Raw genomic sequence first — 18,777 nt, 5'->3', positions numbered from 1 at the left:
GCAGTTCAGGAGGTACGCTGAAGGGGGAACGAATGTGCAAATAAAAGGTGTTAGTTTGTTTAAGCGGTTTTCCCAAAAATACTACACACAGCAAGAAAAACAAAAATGTTCAGCCATACAGCAAACGACATTCGCTCAAATCGTTATTAACCCCTTCCCCGCTCATGACGGAACCGTTCCGTCATGAGCCACGGTTGCCGTGTGCTCATGACGGAACGGTTCCGTCATGACAATCCTGTTGGCGGCCGCTCCGCCTGCGCGGCGCTGTTTCCCCGCCTGTGCGGGGGGACAACGCAAATGGGCGGAGTCATGACGGAACCGTTCCGTCATGAGCACAGCTCAACTGTGGCTCATGACGGAGCGGCTCCGTCATGAGCACAGGCCCACCGCGCTGCCCCCCTGCCCCCCCCAGCGCTGCAGCGGAATGTCCGCAGCAGCGAAGGGGTTAACAACAAGCATTTGCAATGCATAGGTCTCGCATTTGTGCGAGTTTGAGCAAATGACAATGCCTTTTATTTTTGTTTCCGTTTTTAAAACATAAATAAAATGCATTGTCATTTACAATGCCAATAGCTTAAACTCGTGTAAATGCGGGACCCATTGCATTGCAAATGCTTGTTCTTGAGTGTCATTTAAGGATTGCCAGAGATCGCAACTGTGACCCATGGCATTCCTTTTGTGACCCTTATTTCAAGGGCCACAGGAAAGTGCTACGTTCAGGAAGTAAACTCACACAAGAGAAAGAGGGGTGAGAGGAATACGTCCCTCCTCGACCTCCCGCACAATATCTTAATCACAACCTAGAAGAGGGACAAGGAATCTTGATAATAGAAAGTTTGTGTGGGGGAAATACACAAGAGTGATTAAAACTGCCCTCACTCACAGCAAGCTTTGTCATGCTTCATCATAGGACTGCTAACACACCTCCGCGCAGACCAACGCTGGAGGTGGAGCAATAGGGAGGGGGAAGACAATACAACATAACTTGAGAAAAACTGGATCACACGTGAAAAAATTTGCGGATATAGTGGTTTAAAACTGGTACCTGGGAGTCCCTATTACAATTTTATTACTGGTTTCACTGTCCAGATTAAGAATGGACTAGTGGATGTTGGGTTGGGGAGCTTATAATGAGACACCAACCCCTCCACTCTGCAAAACCGTCGACATGTTTCAGCCATTAAAATGTACTACCCCTGCTTTCATCAGGACTCTCAACAATATGACCCCTTAGGTACTGACCCTACCTCCTTAAGATCCAAGAGTAAAGGAAATGTCACCCTACTGAGACACTGCTCAGTTTAAATGTGGTAGAGCCCCTTGCTCTCCGAGAGGAACCTGTAAAATAATTAGAATAAAAACAGGTAAAGTGCTGTGCCCTTCGTGCAACAATTAATACAAAAAAAATCAGTGATTCACCTCAACACACTAAACAAATCATTTGAAATGTGACACTATCAGCTCAAGTCCTAGGGAAAGGTGCCCGGCGGTGTGTTACTGTAAAGTCAATCTCTCCTATCGTTTGTAAAAGCAATCAAACTGCACAAGGTGTTAAGATTAAATCATATTGTTTCAAAATAAAAGTTATATAAATTGTGGGTATCAATGCTGGGAGACACACAGTTAACCATCATTGTCTTTCGTGTTTCGCTTACCGAGTTCATTTAAAATCTAGACTTGAACTGGCGGGGAATTGAGGACAGCTCCCTATAGTCACACTCTGTTGTACATGGGGGAACGAGAAAAAAAAAAGGTGAGGAGAGAAAATGCTAACGAAACAAGGTGTGATCGATTTACAGGTAAAGATATATCGTAGACGGCTTCCTGGCTCTTGAGTCATAAATGCCCTAGCGGTACAATTTGCCCAGAGGACCTCCGAAGAGGAATTGATGCCGCCCTGTATTTTTTATTTTTTTTACTCTGCTTAACCATCTCTCGTTCCATTCAAGCCAAATTAATTTGAATACCTTCTTTATTCATCGTTTATTCATATAAGTGCAGCCAAAATGTTTTGCTCACAATCAAGCTTTACCAGGGCTCCAATATGCAAAAATATATAACCTCTGATAAAAATCTTCAGTGGACAATTAAGTACATACTTATAAAACTTGCCTACAAACAACCACAGCCGTATAACAGCATACATACATGCAATCACATGGACTGATAACAATTGCATTAATTTTGGCAGAAAGAAAAGAGGTCACATAATTAAGCACATTATATTGACATTTACGACTGGCGCAAGCTAAGCCTAGTGTACTGAGGCATCTTTCACGGAGTGCATTTGGCGCTGTTCTCTGGCACAAAGAGAGGCTAGGGGTTGGTCACTTTGATAGTAAACTGTTTGGAGATGTTTGTGGTATTCAGTGATAATGATGTGCTGTTATTGGTTATATTCCCATAAAAATTAAATATGTTCTCATTTTGTAGGACAAAAGTAAAATTCAACATATTGTCTGCATAGCAAGGTTCATAGATATTAACAGAAGATATGAACCAGCAGGCAGTCAAAATGTGCTTCTCACCTTGTGCCTCTTGTTTGATAGTCCTTATGCAGTGCTTAATCTCAACTCTCTTTTGATTTCTTTGTTTTATTTTATTTATAAACTTTTATATAGCGCAAACTTGACCCTAGAAGGGTATCAGAGTACTTTACAAATAGTTCAATTAGTAGAAAATATTTAACCAAGTAACATAAACACTGACAATGTCCTTTGCAAATCAGTACTGAGACAGTGAGTTATAAACCAGGACTCTGCATGTGCAAGCCCTGGTTGGAGAACTGTGTCATATCAATATCCAGTGAATGAGTCAGTGGGTTCAGGGTAGAGATTTGTTCATTAAAAGCAGTTTGAATCTTTTTTGAATGAAGTGATTGAAGGGATCAGTCTGATTTCAGGGGGCAGGAAGTTCCAGATTCTAGGGGGCAATACGGAGAAGGCTCAGTTGTAAGTTTTCTTTTTCCGCAATGTTTGATATTTCATCAGTAAGGTGCTGTTGCTTTTAGATGATCTGCTACTGCCGGACAGTACCAGTTTGTCAGCTAGGTACTTCAGTGTTGATGACTGTCTTTTAACATTGATCCTCATTCGCCTTAGAGTTTCCCTAACAAAAAGAGACCTTCTTACAAGGCACAGTTCTTTTCTATTTCTCTCCCTCTCTCTCCGCACAAATATGTTTCTCATGTTCCCTATTTCAGTTGATGAGGATGTTGTGATTCTTGCCCCTATTTTTACTCTTTCCCTATTTTTACTGTTCAGAGGGTCGAGTACAACAATTGTAGTCATAGATACTTCTAATAACCACAAAAGGTTATTGCTTATCATTTTTACGAATGACTGAGGTTTCTGAAGTTTGCTTTTCAAAGCATACTTTGGCACCACGCTCTGCAGCACCAAAGGACATTTCTGATCTACCAAAGTCTACAACTAAAAATAAAGATAAAATATCCCGATGGGAACCTGAATCATGTACATCTGTCTACAGTTGTTTTTCCAATGCAACAGATATTCAATACATAGGCAATACATTTTGAAATAATGTTTGAGCTCCTCTTTAGGTCTCTCCTCCCAGAGAGCGCAGCACCCTTTTTTATTGGAAAAGATGTATTGAAGGCTTACCAAGCATTTAGAGTTGACTTAAAGCCTGACCATTGATTACCATTCATTGGCATTATTGTCACTCTCATTTACTTGCTTCTTATTCAGTGGCTTTCCTTGCCCATCTTGTTCTGTCTTTTGCGGTTGTCACTTCTCTGGAGCATAGCCTCTTTATCATGTTTGACTTTACTGACTCGTATCCTTCCACTGCTCACTTAGAAAGTGATTTTTTTTCCTCGAAGTGAGCTTTCCATGAGAGTTCATGTGTATTCCAGCTCTCTACCTTGTGTGCTTTTCTCTCCCACCAAACATCTGCTACCCACTCTGTGTTGCTGTTTATTGCATGTTGCAAGCTCTCATATGCTTCTTCCCTAGCACATTTCCTCATCCTCTGCACTCTTTGTTGCTGTCCCTCATTTGCTGCTTTTCCCTTCTCTCTACCCACTCCCTGTTCCTTCTCCCACTCCTCTGTTTGTGCTCTACCCCTGTGGTCTTTTTTTCTTAAGTATGTTATATTTTATTTATTTTGTGGTTTTAAGATTACCAGGCAGCAAATTGCTGCTGGCCCCTCCGCCTTAAACAAAGTGTTTATTGCTACTTGCATTTCAGGAACTTTTATTTTTATTTTGTGTTAAGCACTCTATGAGAGAGTGTGTGTTTTCGAGCTGCCTTCTTGTACTTCTTTCCCCATGCACTCTGTTTTGCTCTGCACGGTTCTGCCTCTCCCCACCCCCTCTATATTGCACTCATCCATCTGATTCTCTCCATTGCTTCTCCCACCTGTGCCTTTCATCTTGCTTCCCCAAACCATGCTCTCCTTCTCTCTTGCCTGTTGCTGCTTCCCCAAGCCCTTGTATTGCTTCAGTGTGCCATTCCCTTGTTGCTTCCTTGCCCCCATGTTGCTTCCATGCTCCTCACACCTACCCACTTGTTGTTTCCCTGACTGGTTTTACTTCTGCTCCCCCCCCCCCCCCCGCCATTTTGTAGGTATGCGCAGAGATGCTGTGCACCCTGGCTACAATTAATTGGCAATGCCAATAGGTCTCAAAGGAGAAACCTATTGGCTTTGCAAATGCTTGTTATGATTTACCAATTGATTTTCGATCAGTAAATAATTCAAAGAAAAATAGATGGTGCCCCAGTCCTTTTAGTAGAAGCATGCATGCGTAATGATGGATGTGCGCACTACAAAATGATGCTGCCACATCATTGCACATTTGTTTTTCTTTTGGCCATGCTGTACAGCATCTTGCCTATGCTATCTGGCATTGCTTAAAGGCATTGGTAAGCTAGTAAGTCCCAAGGTGAGACCTACTGCCTTTGTAAATGCTTGTTAAAAATAAATTCTTTGGAGAACATCCCCTTCTGCTCCTACAAATCCTCTACTGCAGAAGTTTGGACTCATTCCTTTCACTCCCAATACAGCCTTTGTACTTAAGATATATCGAGGGCTGCTGTCCAGCCCTAGCTCTAAATTTAATTTGTTCTTGATATGTAATGATTCTTCTATACAGCGCTGTGATGTCTTATTCTGAGAAGGAGAGCTACAACCATAAACATGAATATATCTTTCTACTTTGTTTTTAGAGATTCCTGAAAAAGAAAAGACAAAACAGAAGCCACTTCCCAGAGTTAATGTTCATTCGGTATTCTGGATCTTGGCATCAGTTGCTGCAACGTATTATGTAGAGTTTTTTAAAGTTTTCAAAGAACACGTACAAGAAGGCAGGTAAGCTAGCTTTATACCTATGCTTTTCTCACTACTGCTGTTGTAAGACTACTGCTCTCCCAAAAATATAATTCGGGACTCAGCTGATTTACTGTATTATTTTATTAGCCTTTTAATAAAGACATGTAATTTATGGCATTGAGAAAACCGGCTTAATTAACTCTAAATCATAGCAGATATCAAAAGTCTCCAGGTTATGACAAGAGGTTGATTTGTGAGGAACCTGTTTTTTGCCAAGATGGCAATGCATGAGTGGAGTGGAAAGGAATTTTCTTTCTCGGAGGACCATGAATGAAGGTTAGTGGAAGTGGGGCGTTGGAAAGCAAAGGTTCTTACCAATGAAGAGACTATAGGCAAAGCTAAATAGATCACATTTTCTTAATACTTTGGTTAAAAAGCCATAGGTTTCAGAGACTGTTCTGAAGGAGGGATCAAGAAATATTACAGTGGCTTGCTTTGCACAGACTTAAAGGCACACCCATTGTTTCTCTGAAACACCAAATACATTCATATGAACATCAGTAAGTATGTGTTTAGTAGAAACACCAGATCAACAGCAGGAATGCTTATTTGTCAAAAGCCATATTAAGGCACCTGGATTAATTTGTTCCTTCCTGCATTCAGCCAAAGACCTAATAGGGGTTACATTTGTGATCCCTGTTGACCCCTAAATGTTATCCCAGATCTACGAAGTATAATCGACCTAATACACCAAGTATGAGAGAGCATGTATGTATCCATTAAATGTGGTAAAGTTAGATGATTACTGACGCTGCTCCCCCCAAAAATGCTTTGTAGGGGCTAAGAAGGCTGTTAGACCTGGCATCATTGGCGTGGGTATCGCTGCCTCTCTACTCTCCCTATCTTTTATATTGGCTGGATTGAGATGTTCTGGGCGCCGTGCCACTGCTACTCAGTGCCACAGCGCAAATGCTCCCTGTATATAAATGACTGTATGAATAAGGATAACTTTAATACCTACATCGGTGTAGCCTGTTTCAATAGTGAGTTACCTTCCATTTCACTGTCGCTACTGCAAAACGATCCATTCTCATAGGCCAGGATGGGCCGGTTAAAGATTGCTTTCTATCATCCTATTGGGCCCTAGGAACCTGATAGAACCCTCGAGTTTGATATGTATATGCTCAGGACATTGAGGGGCACCTTTTAGTAAGGACCGTTTATATATTGCATGTGTTGAAATACCTTTCCTGAAAACGTGGTAGTTTCTTGCCTAAGCTTTACTGTAGGCTGTTGCGCGTATGTGTATTGGCCGTCTGGTTTTGGAGCAGCAGGGCCAGCTGGGTCAGACCTGACTGGAGAGAGAGATCGGTATTCAGAGCATGGGGAGGGGTGACTCTTTGATCCGAGCAGGGCCGTGCCTGGCAAGGTGAATGATGGCTCTACCTCCCACTGGGTGTCTGATAGCAGACCCCCTCATTCTGAAAGGGCAGGATGTCTCCTCGTAAACCAAGTGCTCTCCGACCCCACCAAACTGGTTCTGACCAGAGTCAGTGATTTGCAACCTTAGAGAACAAAGACTTTTATTTTTTATTTTTTAATACATGAAAAACATTAGCAAACAGTTGGTACAGGGTTAGTATAGGATGACACGATTGCCCTTTATACATCGAACTTTATATAGCTAACCTTACGTATAAAATGCTGCGCTGGAACTTTGGCCAAGTGAGTTCCTTCTGGATGTCAAGACGAAACTCTGTCCAAGTGAACAGAGGAAAGGACTTTGCAACTTTCATCAAGCTTGCCGAAGAAACTACCCGAGGGCCTAAATCGAGAGCGCCTCCTGCAGAAGTCTCGGGGTCATTAGACTTCACCCCGTCCGCCGTCGGATATCCTGTGCGAGGAGTTCTGCTTGCAGGTGAGGCCTCCGTTGAGTAATTCTACTGTGAGGACCGCGGACTGGGCGCTTCTGAACTTTTGCTAAACCTGTGTAGACCGCTGCAGCTAAGAGAGAGCTGCCGCCGCTGAGAGCCCACCTGAATCGGAATTGAGACTTTCTAAACTTTCGCTGAAACTGTGCGGGCCTCTGCAGCTAAGGGAGAGCTGCCGCCGCTAAGTGCCCCCCTGACTCTGAACCTTTGAAACTTCTTGCTAAACCTGTGTGGGCCGCTGCAGCTAAGAGAGAGCTGCCGCCGCTGAGAGCCAGCCTGAATCGGCACCTTCGGACCTTCTGCTGAATCTGCGTTGACCGCTGCAGTCGAGAGAGCGCTCTGGCCGCTGAGCGTCCACCGTGGTGCCCGCCTGGTTGAGACCCTAAATTGTCCCGTGGGCCGCCACAGCTATGAGAGAGCTGCTGCCGCTGAGTGCCTGCACCCTTTGCTACTGTGTACCATCGTGATCTGACCCGTGGGCCGCCACAGCCACGAGAGAGCTGCTGCTGCTGCTGAGTGCCCGCACCCTTTGCTACTGTGCACCATCGTGATTTGTCCTGTGGGCCGCCGCAGCCAAGGGAGCCGTAGCCGCCGAGTGCCCACACCCTTTGCTACTGTTCGTCATCGGGATTTGGCCAGTGGGCCGCCGCAGCCAAGAGAGAGCTGTAGTCGCTGAGTGCCCACCCCTTGTGCTATTTTTCATCCTCGTAATTTGCCCCGCGGGCCGCCGCAGCTAAGAGAGAGCTGTGGCCGCTGAGCGCCCGCACCATTGACAACTTGCATCCTTGGGATTTGTTCTGTGGGCCGCCGCAGCTAAGAGAGAGCTGCTGCCGCTGTGAGCCCACCACGGAGCTGCACAATGAGAGTCATTGCCACCACCAGCCCGGGCTGCCGCAGCCGCGTGCTGCTGATGCTGAGCGCCCGCCTGACCCTGAGTGCCCGAACCACTGTGAGTGCACGCTGCGGACCTCATTCTCTAAGACCTGTGGTCGCTGGGAGTCTGCCTTTCACCGTCTCCGCTTCTTCCAGAAGCTGCTTGCTGCAGTCCCTTCCAACGACAGGTACCTGGTGCGCAACGGGTCGCGTCCTGCTTTGGGTTAATATGTTGTTGTCTCTTTTAGTCCCTACGGGTTGACGTGAATTGTAGTTGTTGAAACGCTTTGAGAGTTTTTGAGTTAAACTGTTAGATAAAGATATTATTTTTCTATATCTACCTGAGTTGTGGCCTTTTGTGGTATCATTACTGCCTTATTGTACGTGGCCATAAACGCTTCACACACTGCCTCTGAGATAGGCCTAACTGCTTGTGCTACGTTACCACAGGGTTGAGCAGGGGTTATCAAAGGGGGTAGCCCACTTGCCCTGACTTCGGAAGAAGGGTCCCTATTTGGACACCGGCGCAAGCCATGGCTAACTAGAGACCCCCATTTCTAACAAAGGCTAAATGACATTCAGCTATATCTGAAGCAGATGAATGGTTTTAATGAGTCATGCAATAGGTTGGGCTCTTCTTGGTGAGGGACTCTATCCACAACAACAAGTACTGTCTACATGCTTCTTAGATAGAAAATATACTTGTGGGATCAATCTACCCTTTCTGGCCTCAGTTTCAGCTGCTACTAACCATGCCCATACTCCAGCTTGCTCGGAAAATGCTTTAGCTAAGTGGCACATTTAACTCTAAGATGACCTTCATTCTTGAAGCCAACACTGTTACCTAAAGCGGTGTCCACCTTTTATGCGTGATATAATGAATTATCTTCTTAATTACCGTCCCTCACTACATAAAAGTTGTCCTCACATTTCTCATAACCAGATTGGACCACTGTGTCGCTATGTGTACACGGCATTGCTCGAGTGACACCTGGAAAGGTGGGGGCGAGAGTGCACGACCCCCACACACATTGTAAAGGATGCGGGAGGTCTGCATGCCCCCCTATATATCAAATTAAACCTCCGGTAGGTGGCAGGCCCCGGCGCTGCGGGGGTGGTCATGAGGCCCCCGCATTCTTTTAGCATAAAGCCCTAGGGAGGTCGCAGTCCCCGGGGCTGTGGTGAGTCCAAGAGCCCTCCCCCCATTATAATTAAAGAAGCACAGGGGAGGTGGTGGTCCTCGTCGCAATATTCATCACTGGCTTGAACGATAATATCCCTTGGAACAGCCTAAGAAAGTCCTGACAACCTGGGACCACTCCACTATGCCTTTATCCATAGGCTTCGCCACGTTTTGTTCCCATTCTGGCTCATCTGGCCATCTTAGACCCCCTATTGTCGCCTAGGCCCTAACTCCCACTCCACGGCTGTCCATGGATGCATTTGCCACCTCCCGCGCCCCATCCCGGGCAGTGTATACTATTGCCTTTTCCTATTTCCAACCAGGCTCGCACCCTAGTGTGGGCTCTCCCAGTAATCCTGGGTTCCTTTAACATCACCCGCGTCTGATTCCTTCAAACATGCTCGCTAGACGCTGGCTATTCTCCCTAACCTCAGGCGCCCTTTCGCGCATGCGCGCTATCATCACGCTACTCCCACACGCATGCGCGCTTAACTCAGTAACGAACTAGCTTGCCAGCCCTTCCGCGCATGCGTACCATCATCACGCTACTCCCATACGCATGCGCGTTTAAGACAGTAACGCCCTAGCTTGCCAGCACGAACGCACGTATACAATGGCGCTCCTCCCTATTTAATCTCCTCCGCCCCGGGGTCCGTCAGCATCCGGGACTTCGGGAGGCCACAGTAGGTGCAAGGCGATGGTAGCTTCACAACCAAGTAAGGTGTTTCGTATTCGCTCTAGCAGGATACCGTCTCCTTCCTGCCTGCCTCGCTCTCTAATCTTGTTGTTTCTTTTACCAACAGCTCTGTTGTAAGAAGCGCCCCCCTCCCGCTTCCTGCACAGCGCCTTCACTCAGCCATAGTGTAATTATCCTTTCCCCCTGCTACTTTGCGCATTGTTTTATCGAGCCTGTGCCCATCACTCTTCTTTAGCGCTTGGAGACTACATTCAGCCCCTCTCTTTTAGCGCGTTCTGGGCCTCTCACTTTATACACACCTCATTCTGAGGTCCCGCAACCATTGCCAGCAGAACCACTTGGCGCTATTCGTGTGACTTTCACCTGTAGTCCTATGTAGTGCCGCGGTATCTACCACATGGCACCCCTAGTCCACAGAACGTTTTACGTATTACCTAGCATTCCTAATGGTCTTGCCTCCGCTCTTTTGCATAGCAGCATGATACACTTCATATGTATGTGTGTCACCCACGGTACGTTCATTGTAGACAGGTTTGATTATTCACAGCACATTAAACCTATTTGTATGTTGCCTGTCATCCAGTGCACCAATGTTGATTTCTCATGTGTATTGTGTGCTGTCTTGTTTTTCTTCCACAGGTTTGCGCCACAGTGTCCGCTAATGTGTTGACACCGCGTTCCACACACCTTAGCGAGTGTGTAGGTAACTCATATTTTTAAAAAGTTTTCACCACGTGGCACTTCACCTTTTGCCACTCACTTCACACTGGTCCTGATGAAAGCTCCTCATTACTTTTATTTGTGAGCTGAAACATGTAGACCCACCACATAGTCAACTAACAGATAATTATTTCTCCATTTAGTTGCATCACATATCTTTTTAACCAATACCCTGAGCCACCAATAATAAATCTTCCAATGGCAAGGACTCTCAGCGGTATTTTTTAATTATCACCACATCACATTTTTGCACTACACCAGCTCCGCTGTAGTCAGGCGTCGCAGCACAACCGGGAGGCATTCGGCCACCCGGTTGGGGCCCCAATGATGAAGCATGACACCAACCAGGTTGGTGTGTGAGGGGTCTTTTAACCCACTTGGTGGGTTCCCAAACATTGCTTCATTTGACCGTACCACACTACATTGGGAGTGTCCACCTTTGACAAAGCTTATCTAAATCCAGGGGATACGGACACAACCCCCCCTAGTTGTCCCTAGCTCTCCCTTTTGTTCTTGATAATTATTCGCAGCGCACAGCTGTGAGAGCAGATCTTCTCTTGACCTGCGCAAATACTTTTTTCCCCTTCTCCCCCCCCCCCCCCCCCCTTTTTTTCACTATGGCTGAGAACCCTGGCCTAGGGTTCACTCTGGATGACGTCAACAATATTCTTGACAATCCTCCATTACTGGCTGACTTCAACTTAGCTACCTCGATCGCACAAACAGCCGATTGGGACAACCTTAATGAGAAAAAGCGCAACCGGATAAGAACCATACTCCACGGGGTAATTCTCACTGAATATCTGAGGAACAACACCGCGCCAAGAGGCCTGATAGTCACGAATGCCCCACGTATCTTTCTAGAGGATCCTATCTTTCGGAAGGACTGGGCCCAAATAGCGTGGAGATGCACCCGTGACTGGATGATTCTCATCATCCAAACATCTAAACGCCTCTCCGATGCATTCCTCATAGAAATACAAACCACGGAATCACACTTCAAAGCCACTCTCTCCTCTTTCAAGAAAAAAATAGAGGAAACGAACAAAGAAATAAATGAATATAAAGAAGGCCTCACCCAAAGCAAGATTACCAAATTTCAAAAGGATCTCAAGAGATTCTCCTATACCAAAACCTATCCCTATGCCGCCGCAGATTTTCAACCACCTAATCGGGCGGATCTGTCAGGGACAACATCAGATGAAGACTCATCCGGAAGCAGCAACTCCAGCAATAGCAGTTACCGCCGACGCCAACAAGGCAGAGGGGGTTCCACAGGATGGCAACAACCGTGGACCCCGGGGCCCCGGGGTCCCAACGTACTATATCCACCCATGTATCCCCCTATACACCCACAATTTGGATATGGCTGGAACCCACCATTTGGTCCACCACCTCCTTACATGAACCAAAACCAACCACAGCCTTTTTTAGGAAGAGGCCGAAGAGGTCGCGGCAGGAGACGCAGAGGGAACACAGTTCACTGGCAAGACGACCCTCCACAGGGAGCACAGACGAGGAGCCAAACCAGAGACCAACAACCAGGCCCGAGCACACGCTAAGCCTTATCACCAACCTCTCCCAACATATCTTAACACCCGCAGAGGAAGCCATCCTTGAGAAAGGTTTAGGCTATGCACCCACGTCCAAGTTGGACAAATTCAAACTACATTGCGAACTAGCTGAATTTTTCCGCAAACTAAAACTCAAGGCATTCTTCGAGAATACTCCGATCCTCCCTGACCCTATTGACCAGGGGGACACCACCCTCCGGGTAAAATCTACATTCATGCCCCCCCCGAGCTCTATCCCCCCGGAAGTCTTGGTATATGAACAAGCGGTGTTTAAGGAAATTGAAGCCCTCGAAGAACCCCACATATTTCAAAACACTAGTAAACAAGAACGGCTGGCCCTACAAACACTGAAGAATAACCCTGATATAATCATCAAACCCGCCGACAAAGGGGGTGGTACAGTAATCCTCAACAGAAAGGACTACCATCACGAGTGCCAACGTCTACTCAATGACACCAAGAACTACGAACTGCTCACTCATGATCCCAGCATCTCACTCAAAGAGAACATCCAAACCCTAGTAGGAGAAGCTGAACAAAGTGGGCACATTTCTAAAAGTGAGGCCAAATTCCTGACCACCACCCAAGGAAAAATACCATACTTTTATACTGTTCCCAAAATCCATAAGAACAGGTTTCCCCCCCCAGGTCGCCCGATTGTTTCAGGCATTGGGTCCCTTTTGGAACCCCTCTCACGCTTCTGTGACCACTTCTTACAACCCCTGGTCCAGTCCACAAGCACGTATCTTAAAGACACCAAAGATCTGCTAGGACTCCTAGCTAACATTCACTACGACCCCGAAAGCTCTTTTTTGGTGTCGCTGGATGTGGAAAGTCTGTACACCGGCCTCCCCCAAGATGATACCCTACGTGTTCTTGAAGAGGCCCTCAATGAGGGTGATTGGCAATACCACACGCCCCCCTCATTTGTTCTGAAGTGCGCTACCCTCGCACTCAAGGAGAATTACTTCGAATATGAGGGTAAGCTCTACCTACAGAAGTACGGTACATCAATGGGGAGCGTTTTCGCTCCCAGCATAGCGGGCCTGTATGTTTTTAGCTTTGAGACCAAACACCTGCTCAGCAACAATCAGCCACGCATTCCACATATCAAGTTCTACAAGCGCTACATTGATGACATTCTCCTCATCTGGGAAGGTTCGAGCGAAACACTCATCACCTTCTGTGACTGGCTAAACACGTGTGACCCTAACTTGCGCTTCACACACAGTTTTGACAGATACCATACCACCTTTCTGGATCTCGACATCTATGCAGTGGCAGGAGGACTCATGAGTAAAACACACTTCAAACCCACTGCACGCAACTCCCTCCTCCACTTTTCCAGCTTCCACCCACGGGCCCTCCGGGAAAACCTCCCGTATGGCCAATTTCTGCGACTTCGCAGAAACTGTAGCGATCCCAATGACTACAAAATACAAGCCCACGACCTCTGCCAGAAACTGCACCTACGCGGTTACCCAAGGCACATAACTAAGACCGCCAGTAAAAGGGCCAGAAATCAAAACCGAGACGGTCTACTCACAACGTACCCTAAAGAACCAACCCCCCCCCCACTCACATGTGTCACCACGTACAACACAGTGTCCAACAAGGTTGCGCAGATCGTTAAAAAGAACTGGAAGATCCTCAACACAGGCCACCTGAATTGGGAACCTCCCCTTCTCTCTACTAAAAGGGCAAGATCCATCAAGGACACTATTGTGTCTACCAGACCAGTGGCCCCAGCCAGACCACCCAACACGGTACTCAATGCCTGGGGCCTCCCCAACATCAAGGGGCACTACCCCTGTGGTAACTGCAGCGTATGCCATATCACAGAGACAACCAAGCACCTGAATTTGGAACCTGGGAAGACATGGGAGTTACGAAAACACACCAACTGCAACACAGAGAATGTTGTATACCGCATCACATGTCCGTGTAATCTGACCTACATTGGGATGACCACCCGCAAAGTTAAAACCCGTATCTGTGAGCACCGCAGCACCATACGCTGCAAGAAAAACACCACCAAAATGACAAACCACTTCTTGGAAAAAGGCCACACGACTAACGACATGAGATGGGTGATACTTGAAGCCTTGGACAACAACATTCCCAACATCCAGACTCGCCTCCTAGAACAGGAACAAAGATGGATATATCGTCTTCCGAGCCACATCACTGGCTTGAACGATAATATCCCTTGGAACAGCCTAAGAAAGTCCTGACAACCTGGGACCACTCCACTATGCCTTTATCCATAGGCTTCGCCACGTTTTGTTCCCATTCTGGCTCATCTGGCCATCTTAGACCCCCTATTGTCGCCTAGGCCCTAGCTCCCACTCCACGGCTGTCCATGGATGCATTTGCCACCTCCCGCGCCCCATCCCGGGCAGTGTATACTATTGCCTTTTCCTATTTCCAACCAGGCTCGCACCCTAGTGTGGGCTCTCCCAGTAATCCTGGGTTCCTTTAACATCACCCGCGTCTGATTCCTTCAAACATGCTCGCTAGACGCTGGCTATTCTCTCTAACCTCAGGCGCCCTTTCGCGCATGCGCGCTATCATCACGCTACTCCCACACGCATGCGCGCTTAACTCAGTAACGAACTAGCTTGCCAGCCCTTCCGCGCATGCGTACCATCATCACGCTACTCCCATACGCATGCGCGTTTAAGACAGTAACGCCCTAGCTTGCCAGCACGAACGCACGTATACAATGGCGCTCCTCCCTATTTAATCTCCTCCGCCCCGGGGTCCGTCAGCATCCGGGACTTCGGGAGGCCACAGTAGGTGCAAGGCGATGGTAGCTTCACAACCAAGTAAGGTGTTTCGTATTCGCTCTAGCAGGATACCGTCTCCTTCCTGCCTGCCTCGCTCTCTAATCTTGTTGTTTCTTTTACCAACAGCTCTGTTGTAAGAAGCGCCCCCCTCCCGCTTCCTGCACAGCGCCTTCACTCAGCCATAGTGTAATTATCCTTTCCCCCTGCTACTTTGCGCATTGTTTTATCGAGCCTGTGCCCATCACTCTTCTTTAGCGCTTGGAGACTACATTCAGCCCCTCTCTTTTAGCGCGTTCTGGGCCTCTCACTTTATACACACCTCATTCTGAGGTCCCGCAACCATTGCTAGCAGAACCACTTGGCGCTATTCGTGTGACTTTCACCTGTAGTCCTATGTAGTGCCGCGGTATCTACCACATGGCACCCCTAGTCCACAGAACGTTTTACGTATTACCTAGCATTCCTAATGGTCTTGCCTCCGCTCTTTTGCATAGCAGCATGATACACTTCATATGTATGTGTGTCACCCACGGTACGTTCATTGTAGACAGGTTTGATTATTCACAGCACATTAAACCTATTTGTATGTTGCCTGTCATCCAGTGCACCAATGTTGATTTCTCATGTGTATTGTGTGCTGTCTTGTTTTTCTTCCACAGGTTTGCGCCACAGTGTCCGCTAATGTGTTGACACCGCGTTCCACACACCTTAGCGAGTGTGTAGGTAACTCATATTTTTAAAAAATTTTTCACCACGTGGCACTTCACCTTTTGCCACTCACTTCACACTGGTCCTGATGAAAGCTCCTCATTACTTTTATTTGTGAGCTGAAACATGTAGACCCACCACATAGTCAACTAACAGATAATTATTTCTCCATTTAGTTGCATCACATATCTTTTTAACCAATACCCTGAGCCGCCAATAATAAATCTTCCAATGGCAAGGACTCTCAGCGGTATTTTTTAATTATCACCACATCACATTTTTGCACTACACCAGCTCCGCTGTAGTCAGGCGTCGCAGCACAACCGGGAGGCATTCGGCCACCCGGTTGGGGCCCCAATGATGAAGCATGACACCAACCAGGTTGGTGTGTGAGGGGTCTTTTAACCCACTTGGTGGGTTCCCAAACATTGCTTCATTTGACCGTACCACACTACATTGGGAGTGTCCACCTTTGACAAAGCTTAGCATTTTCCTTGCACCAGGGCCGATAGCAACCTTGCTACATCACTAGCCCAGCTTCGCCCATTTTGCATGCTGGTCAGATTATTTTTAACACTATTCAAAGAATAAACAAAGGATGCAAACAAAAATATGTTTTCAGAAAGCTAAGTGATCTAATTAAACTTTAAGATACAGATGTTAAACCACCGAGCTCATAGTGTATTGCTTTTTTATAGCACCAAGGCAGAAAGTGCAACTCATATACTATTGTCCCTTCCATTCTTAGCATTCAAGTAGAAAGTCTAAATTCAGTGCAACATATACATTTTTGTCAGGACATATTGTGTGTTTGGTGGAAATAAAGGCAAAGTGTGGAGCTTAACAGAGTTGATAAAATCAAACATAAACGTATTTTACCTGTTCTATACGTACGCTTAACTACAAAGCATCTCGAATTTATGTATAGAAATACTCCCATCTAGTGGGCAAAGATTGAATATGCGTCAAGAGCTAGTCTGTTGCAGCCTTTGAACTCAGTCCTTAGGAATTAACTGTAAGGAGTGCTTGGAACTGGAATAAACCAGCATTGGCCGCGCGGCTGTGAAAGTTGCGCGGCCCGCGAATGTGAAAGTGATCGCGATCGAGCGCGGCGGAGGAAAGACAGATGGCGGCTGCATGCGTGCACGCTCACATGCGCGCAAGCTTTAGGCCACCAAAAGCCTGTGGCAGCACTTTGTACACCCACACACTAAATGTCTCGCAACGCAGCGCAGAATGCGCTGGCTCAGCGAGACCTAAAAAGGGGAAGATTTTTTAACATTTCGTGAAGATTCGTCAAGCTGCGCGAAAGGTCGTCGCAAAACAAAAAATATTTGTCCTATGGAAACTTTGTTTGTAACTGTAACTACCCACTGGCGATATATATTTTATTTTAGAGTTATATTTACAAACAAAAAACTGAAAAACCCAAAGGTTACAGAGATGTTCTAATTGGGCTCAGATTTCACTCGTACAAAACCATTGAAATTCTGAAGTTATAGTTACCTCAGGTAACTATGACTTATGCACCCACAATGCACTGCTCATGGCCTCACATATTTCATCACTCTTGACATGGTCAGTGACATCACTGATAATATTTCAAATGACATAACTGATTACATCATTGATGACATCATCAAGCGAGTATAAGTGTTTTTAAGAGCTTATGGTTATTTAACATATATACTAACCTACTACAAAATTTAGATAAGTATACCAGATGTAGTACTAATGAGTGATACTATCTCTAAAATTGTGTCATCTGAGTGGGTGTGTGACTGTATCAGTGTCTGAGAGTGGCTGTATGAGTGTGTGAGTGCATGCACAAGTGACTATGGGTGAGGGAGTGGATTTCTGATTAGGTCTATAGGTGTGTGAGTAGTTGTGTTAGTGGTTGTGTGAGTGGGTATCTGTGTGGTTATATGGGTGTGTGTTTGTGGCTGTAAGGGTGTGTGACTGGGTGCGGTAGTGACTGTATGGGTGTATAAGTAGGTATCTGAGTAGCTGTGGGGTGAGTGAGTGGGTATATGAGTAACTATGTTGGTGAGTGAGTGGGTATGTCCGTGGCTGTATGAGTGAGTGTCTGTGTGAATGACTGCATGGGTAAGTGAGCAGATATGGGAGTGATTGTATGGATGTGTGAATGGGTTTGTGAGGGCTTGTATGGGTGAGTGAGTAGCTATATTGAGAGGCTGAATGAGTATGTGAGTGGGTATGTGAGTAGCTGTGTAGGTGAATAAGCCTGCGTGTAAGTAGCGGTATGGGTGAGTGTGTGGCTGTGTGGGTGAGTGCCTGGTAGTATGAGCTGCTGTATAGGTGAGTGAATCATTGAGTGGCTGTATGAGTGAGTGAGTGGGTGTGGGAGTAGCTCTAAGGAGGAGTGAGTAGTTGTGTGAATACTTGTATAGGTCTGTTAATGGGTATATGAGAGTTTGTGTGTATGAGTTAGCATAGTAGAGGCTCTATAGAGGTGTGAGTGGGTGTGTGAGTGGTTATGTAAATGATGTAATCAGTTATGTCATTTGAGATGTCATCAGTGATGTCACTGACCATGCCATGAGTGATGTAATATGTGAGGTCATAAGCAGTGCACTGCAGCGGTGTAAGTTATAGTTAGCTCGGGTAACTATAACTGCTGAATTTCAATAGTTTTCTACGAGTGAAATCTGAGCCTAAATATAACATCCCTGTAACCTTTGTTTTTTTCAGTGAATGATTATGGTTTTTATAATTCTATTTCCTAACTGTAACGTCCCTGTAACCTTTGTTTTTTTTCCATGAATTTTTATGTTTTAAAAAAAACTATTTTGTAACTATAAAGTCCATGTAACAATTGTTGTTTATTAAATGAATTTCTATGGTATTTTAACTACTAGGCGTGTTTGTAAAGTGGCTGAGAAAGGGGGTTGGGCCTCCAGCGATGTCTCAGCAAACCCGCTGTGTGGGACTTCCTGGAGGTAACAGAAGGGGTTCTAGACCCCAGCGACCCTCAGCATACAAAGGAACT

General features: G+C 46.1%; 1 protein-coding gene across 1 annotated transcript in view; it reads left to right on the top strand.

The window, feature by feature from the left end:
* Nucleotides 1–18,777, top strand: part of TMEM128 (transmembrane protein 128) — a 218,708-nt gene that overhangs the window by 39,725 nt on the left and 160,206 nt on the right. The window contains exon 2 of the mRNA XM_085642424.1: nt 5,190–5,331. Within this exon, the coding sequence (XP_085498550.1) occupies nt 5,190–5,331 (142 nt within the window). The remainder of the gene's footprint in view (nt 1–5,189; nt 5,332–18,777) is intronic.

This window comes from Triturus cristatus, chromosome 2_2 (assembly GCF_964204655.1).
Source record: "Triturus cristatus chromosome 2_2, aTriCri1.1, whole genome shotgun sequence".
Lineage (NCBI taxonomy): Eukaryota > Metazoa > Chordata > Amphibia > Caudata > Salamandridae > Triturus > Triturus cristatus.
Note: the sequence above shows the minus strand (reverse complement) of the source record. Positions and strands in the feature narration are given on the sequence as shown.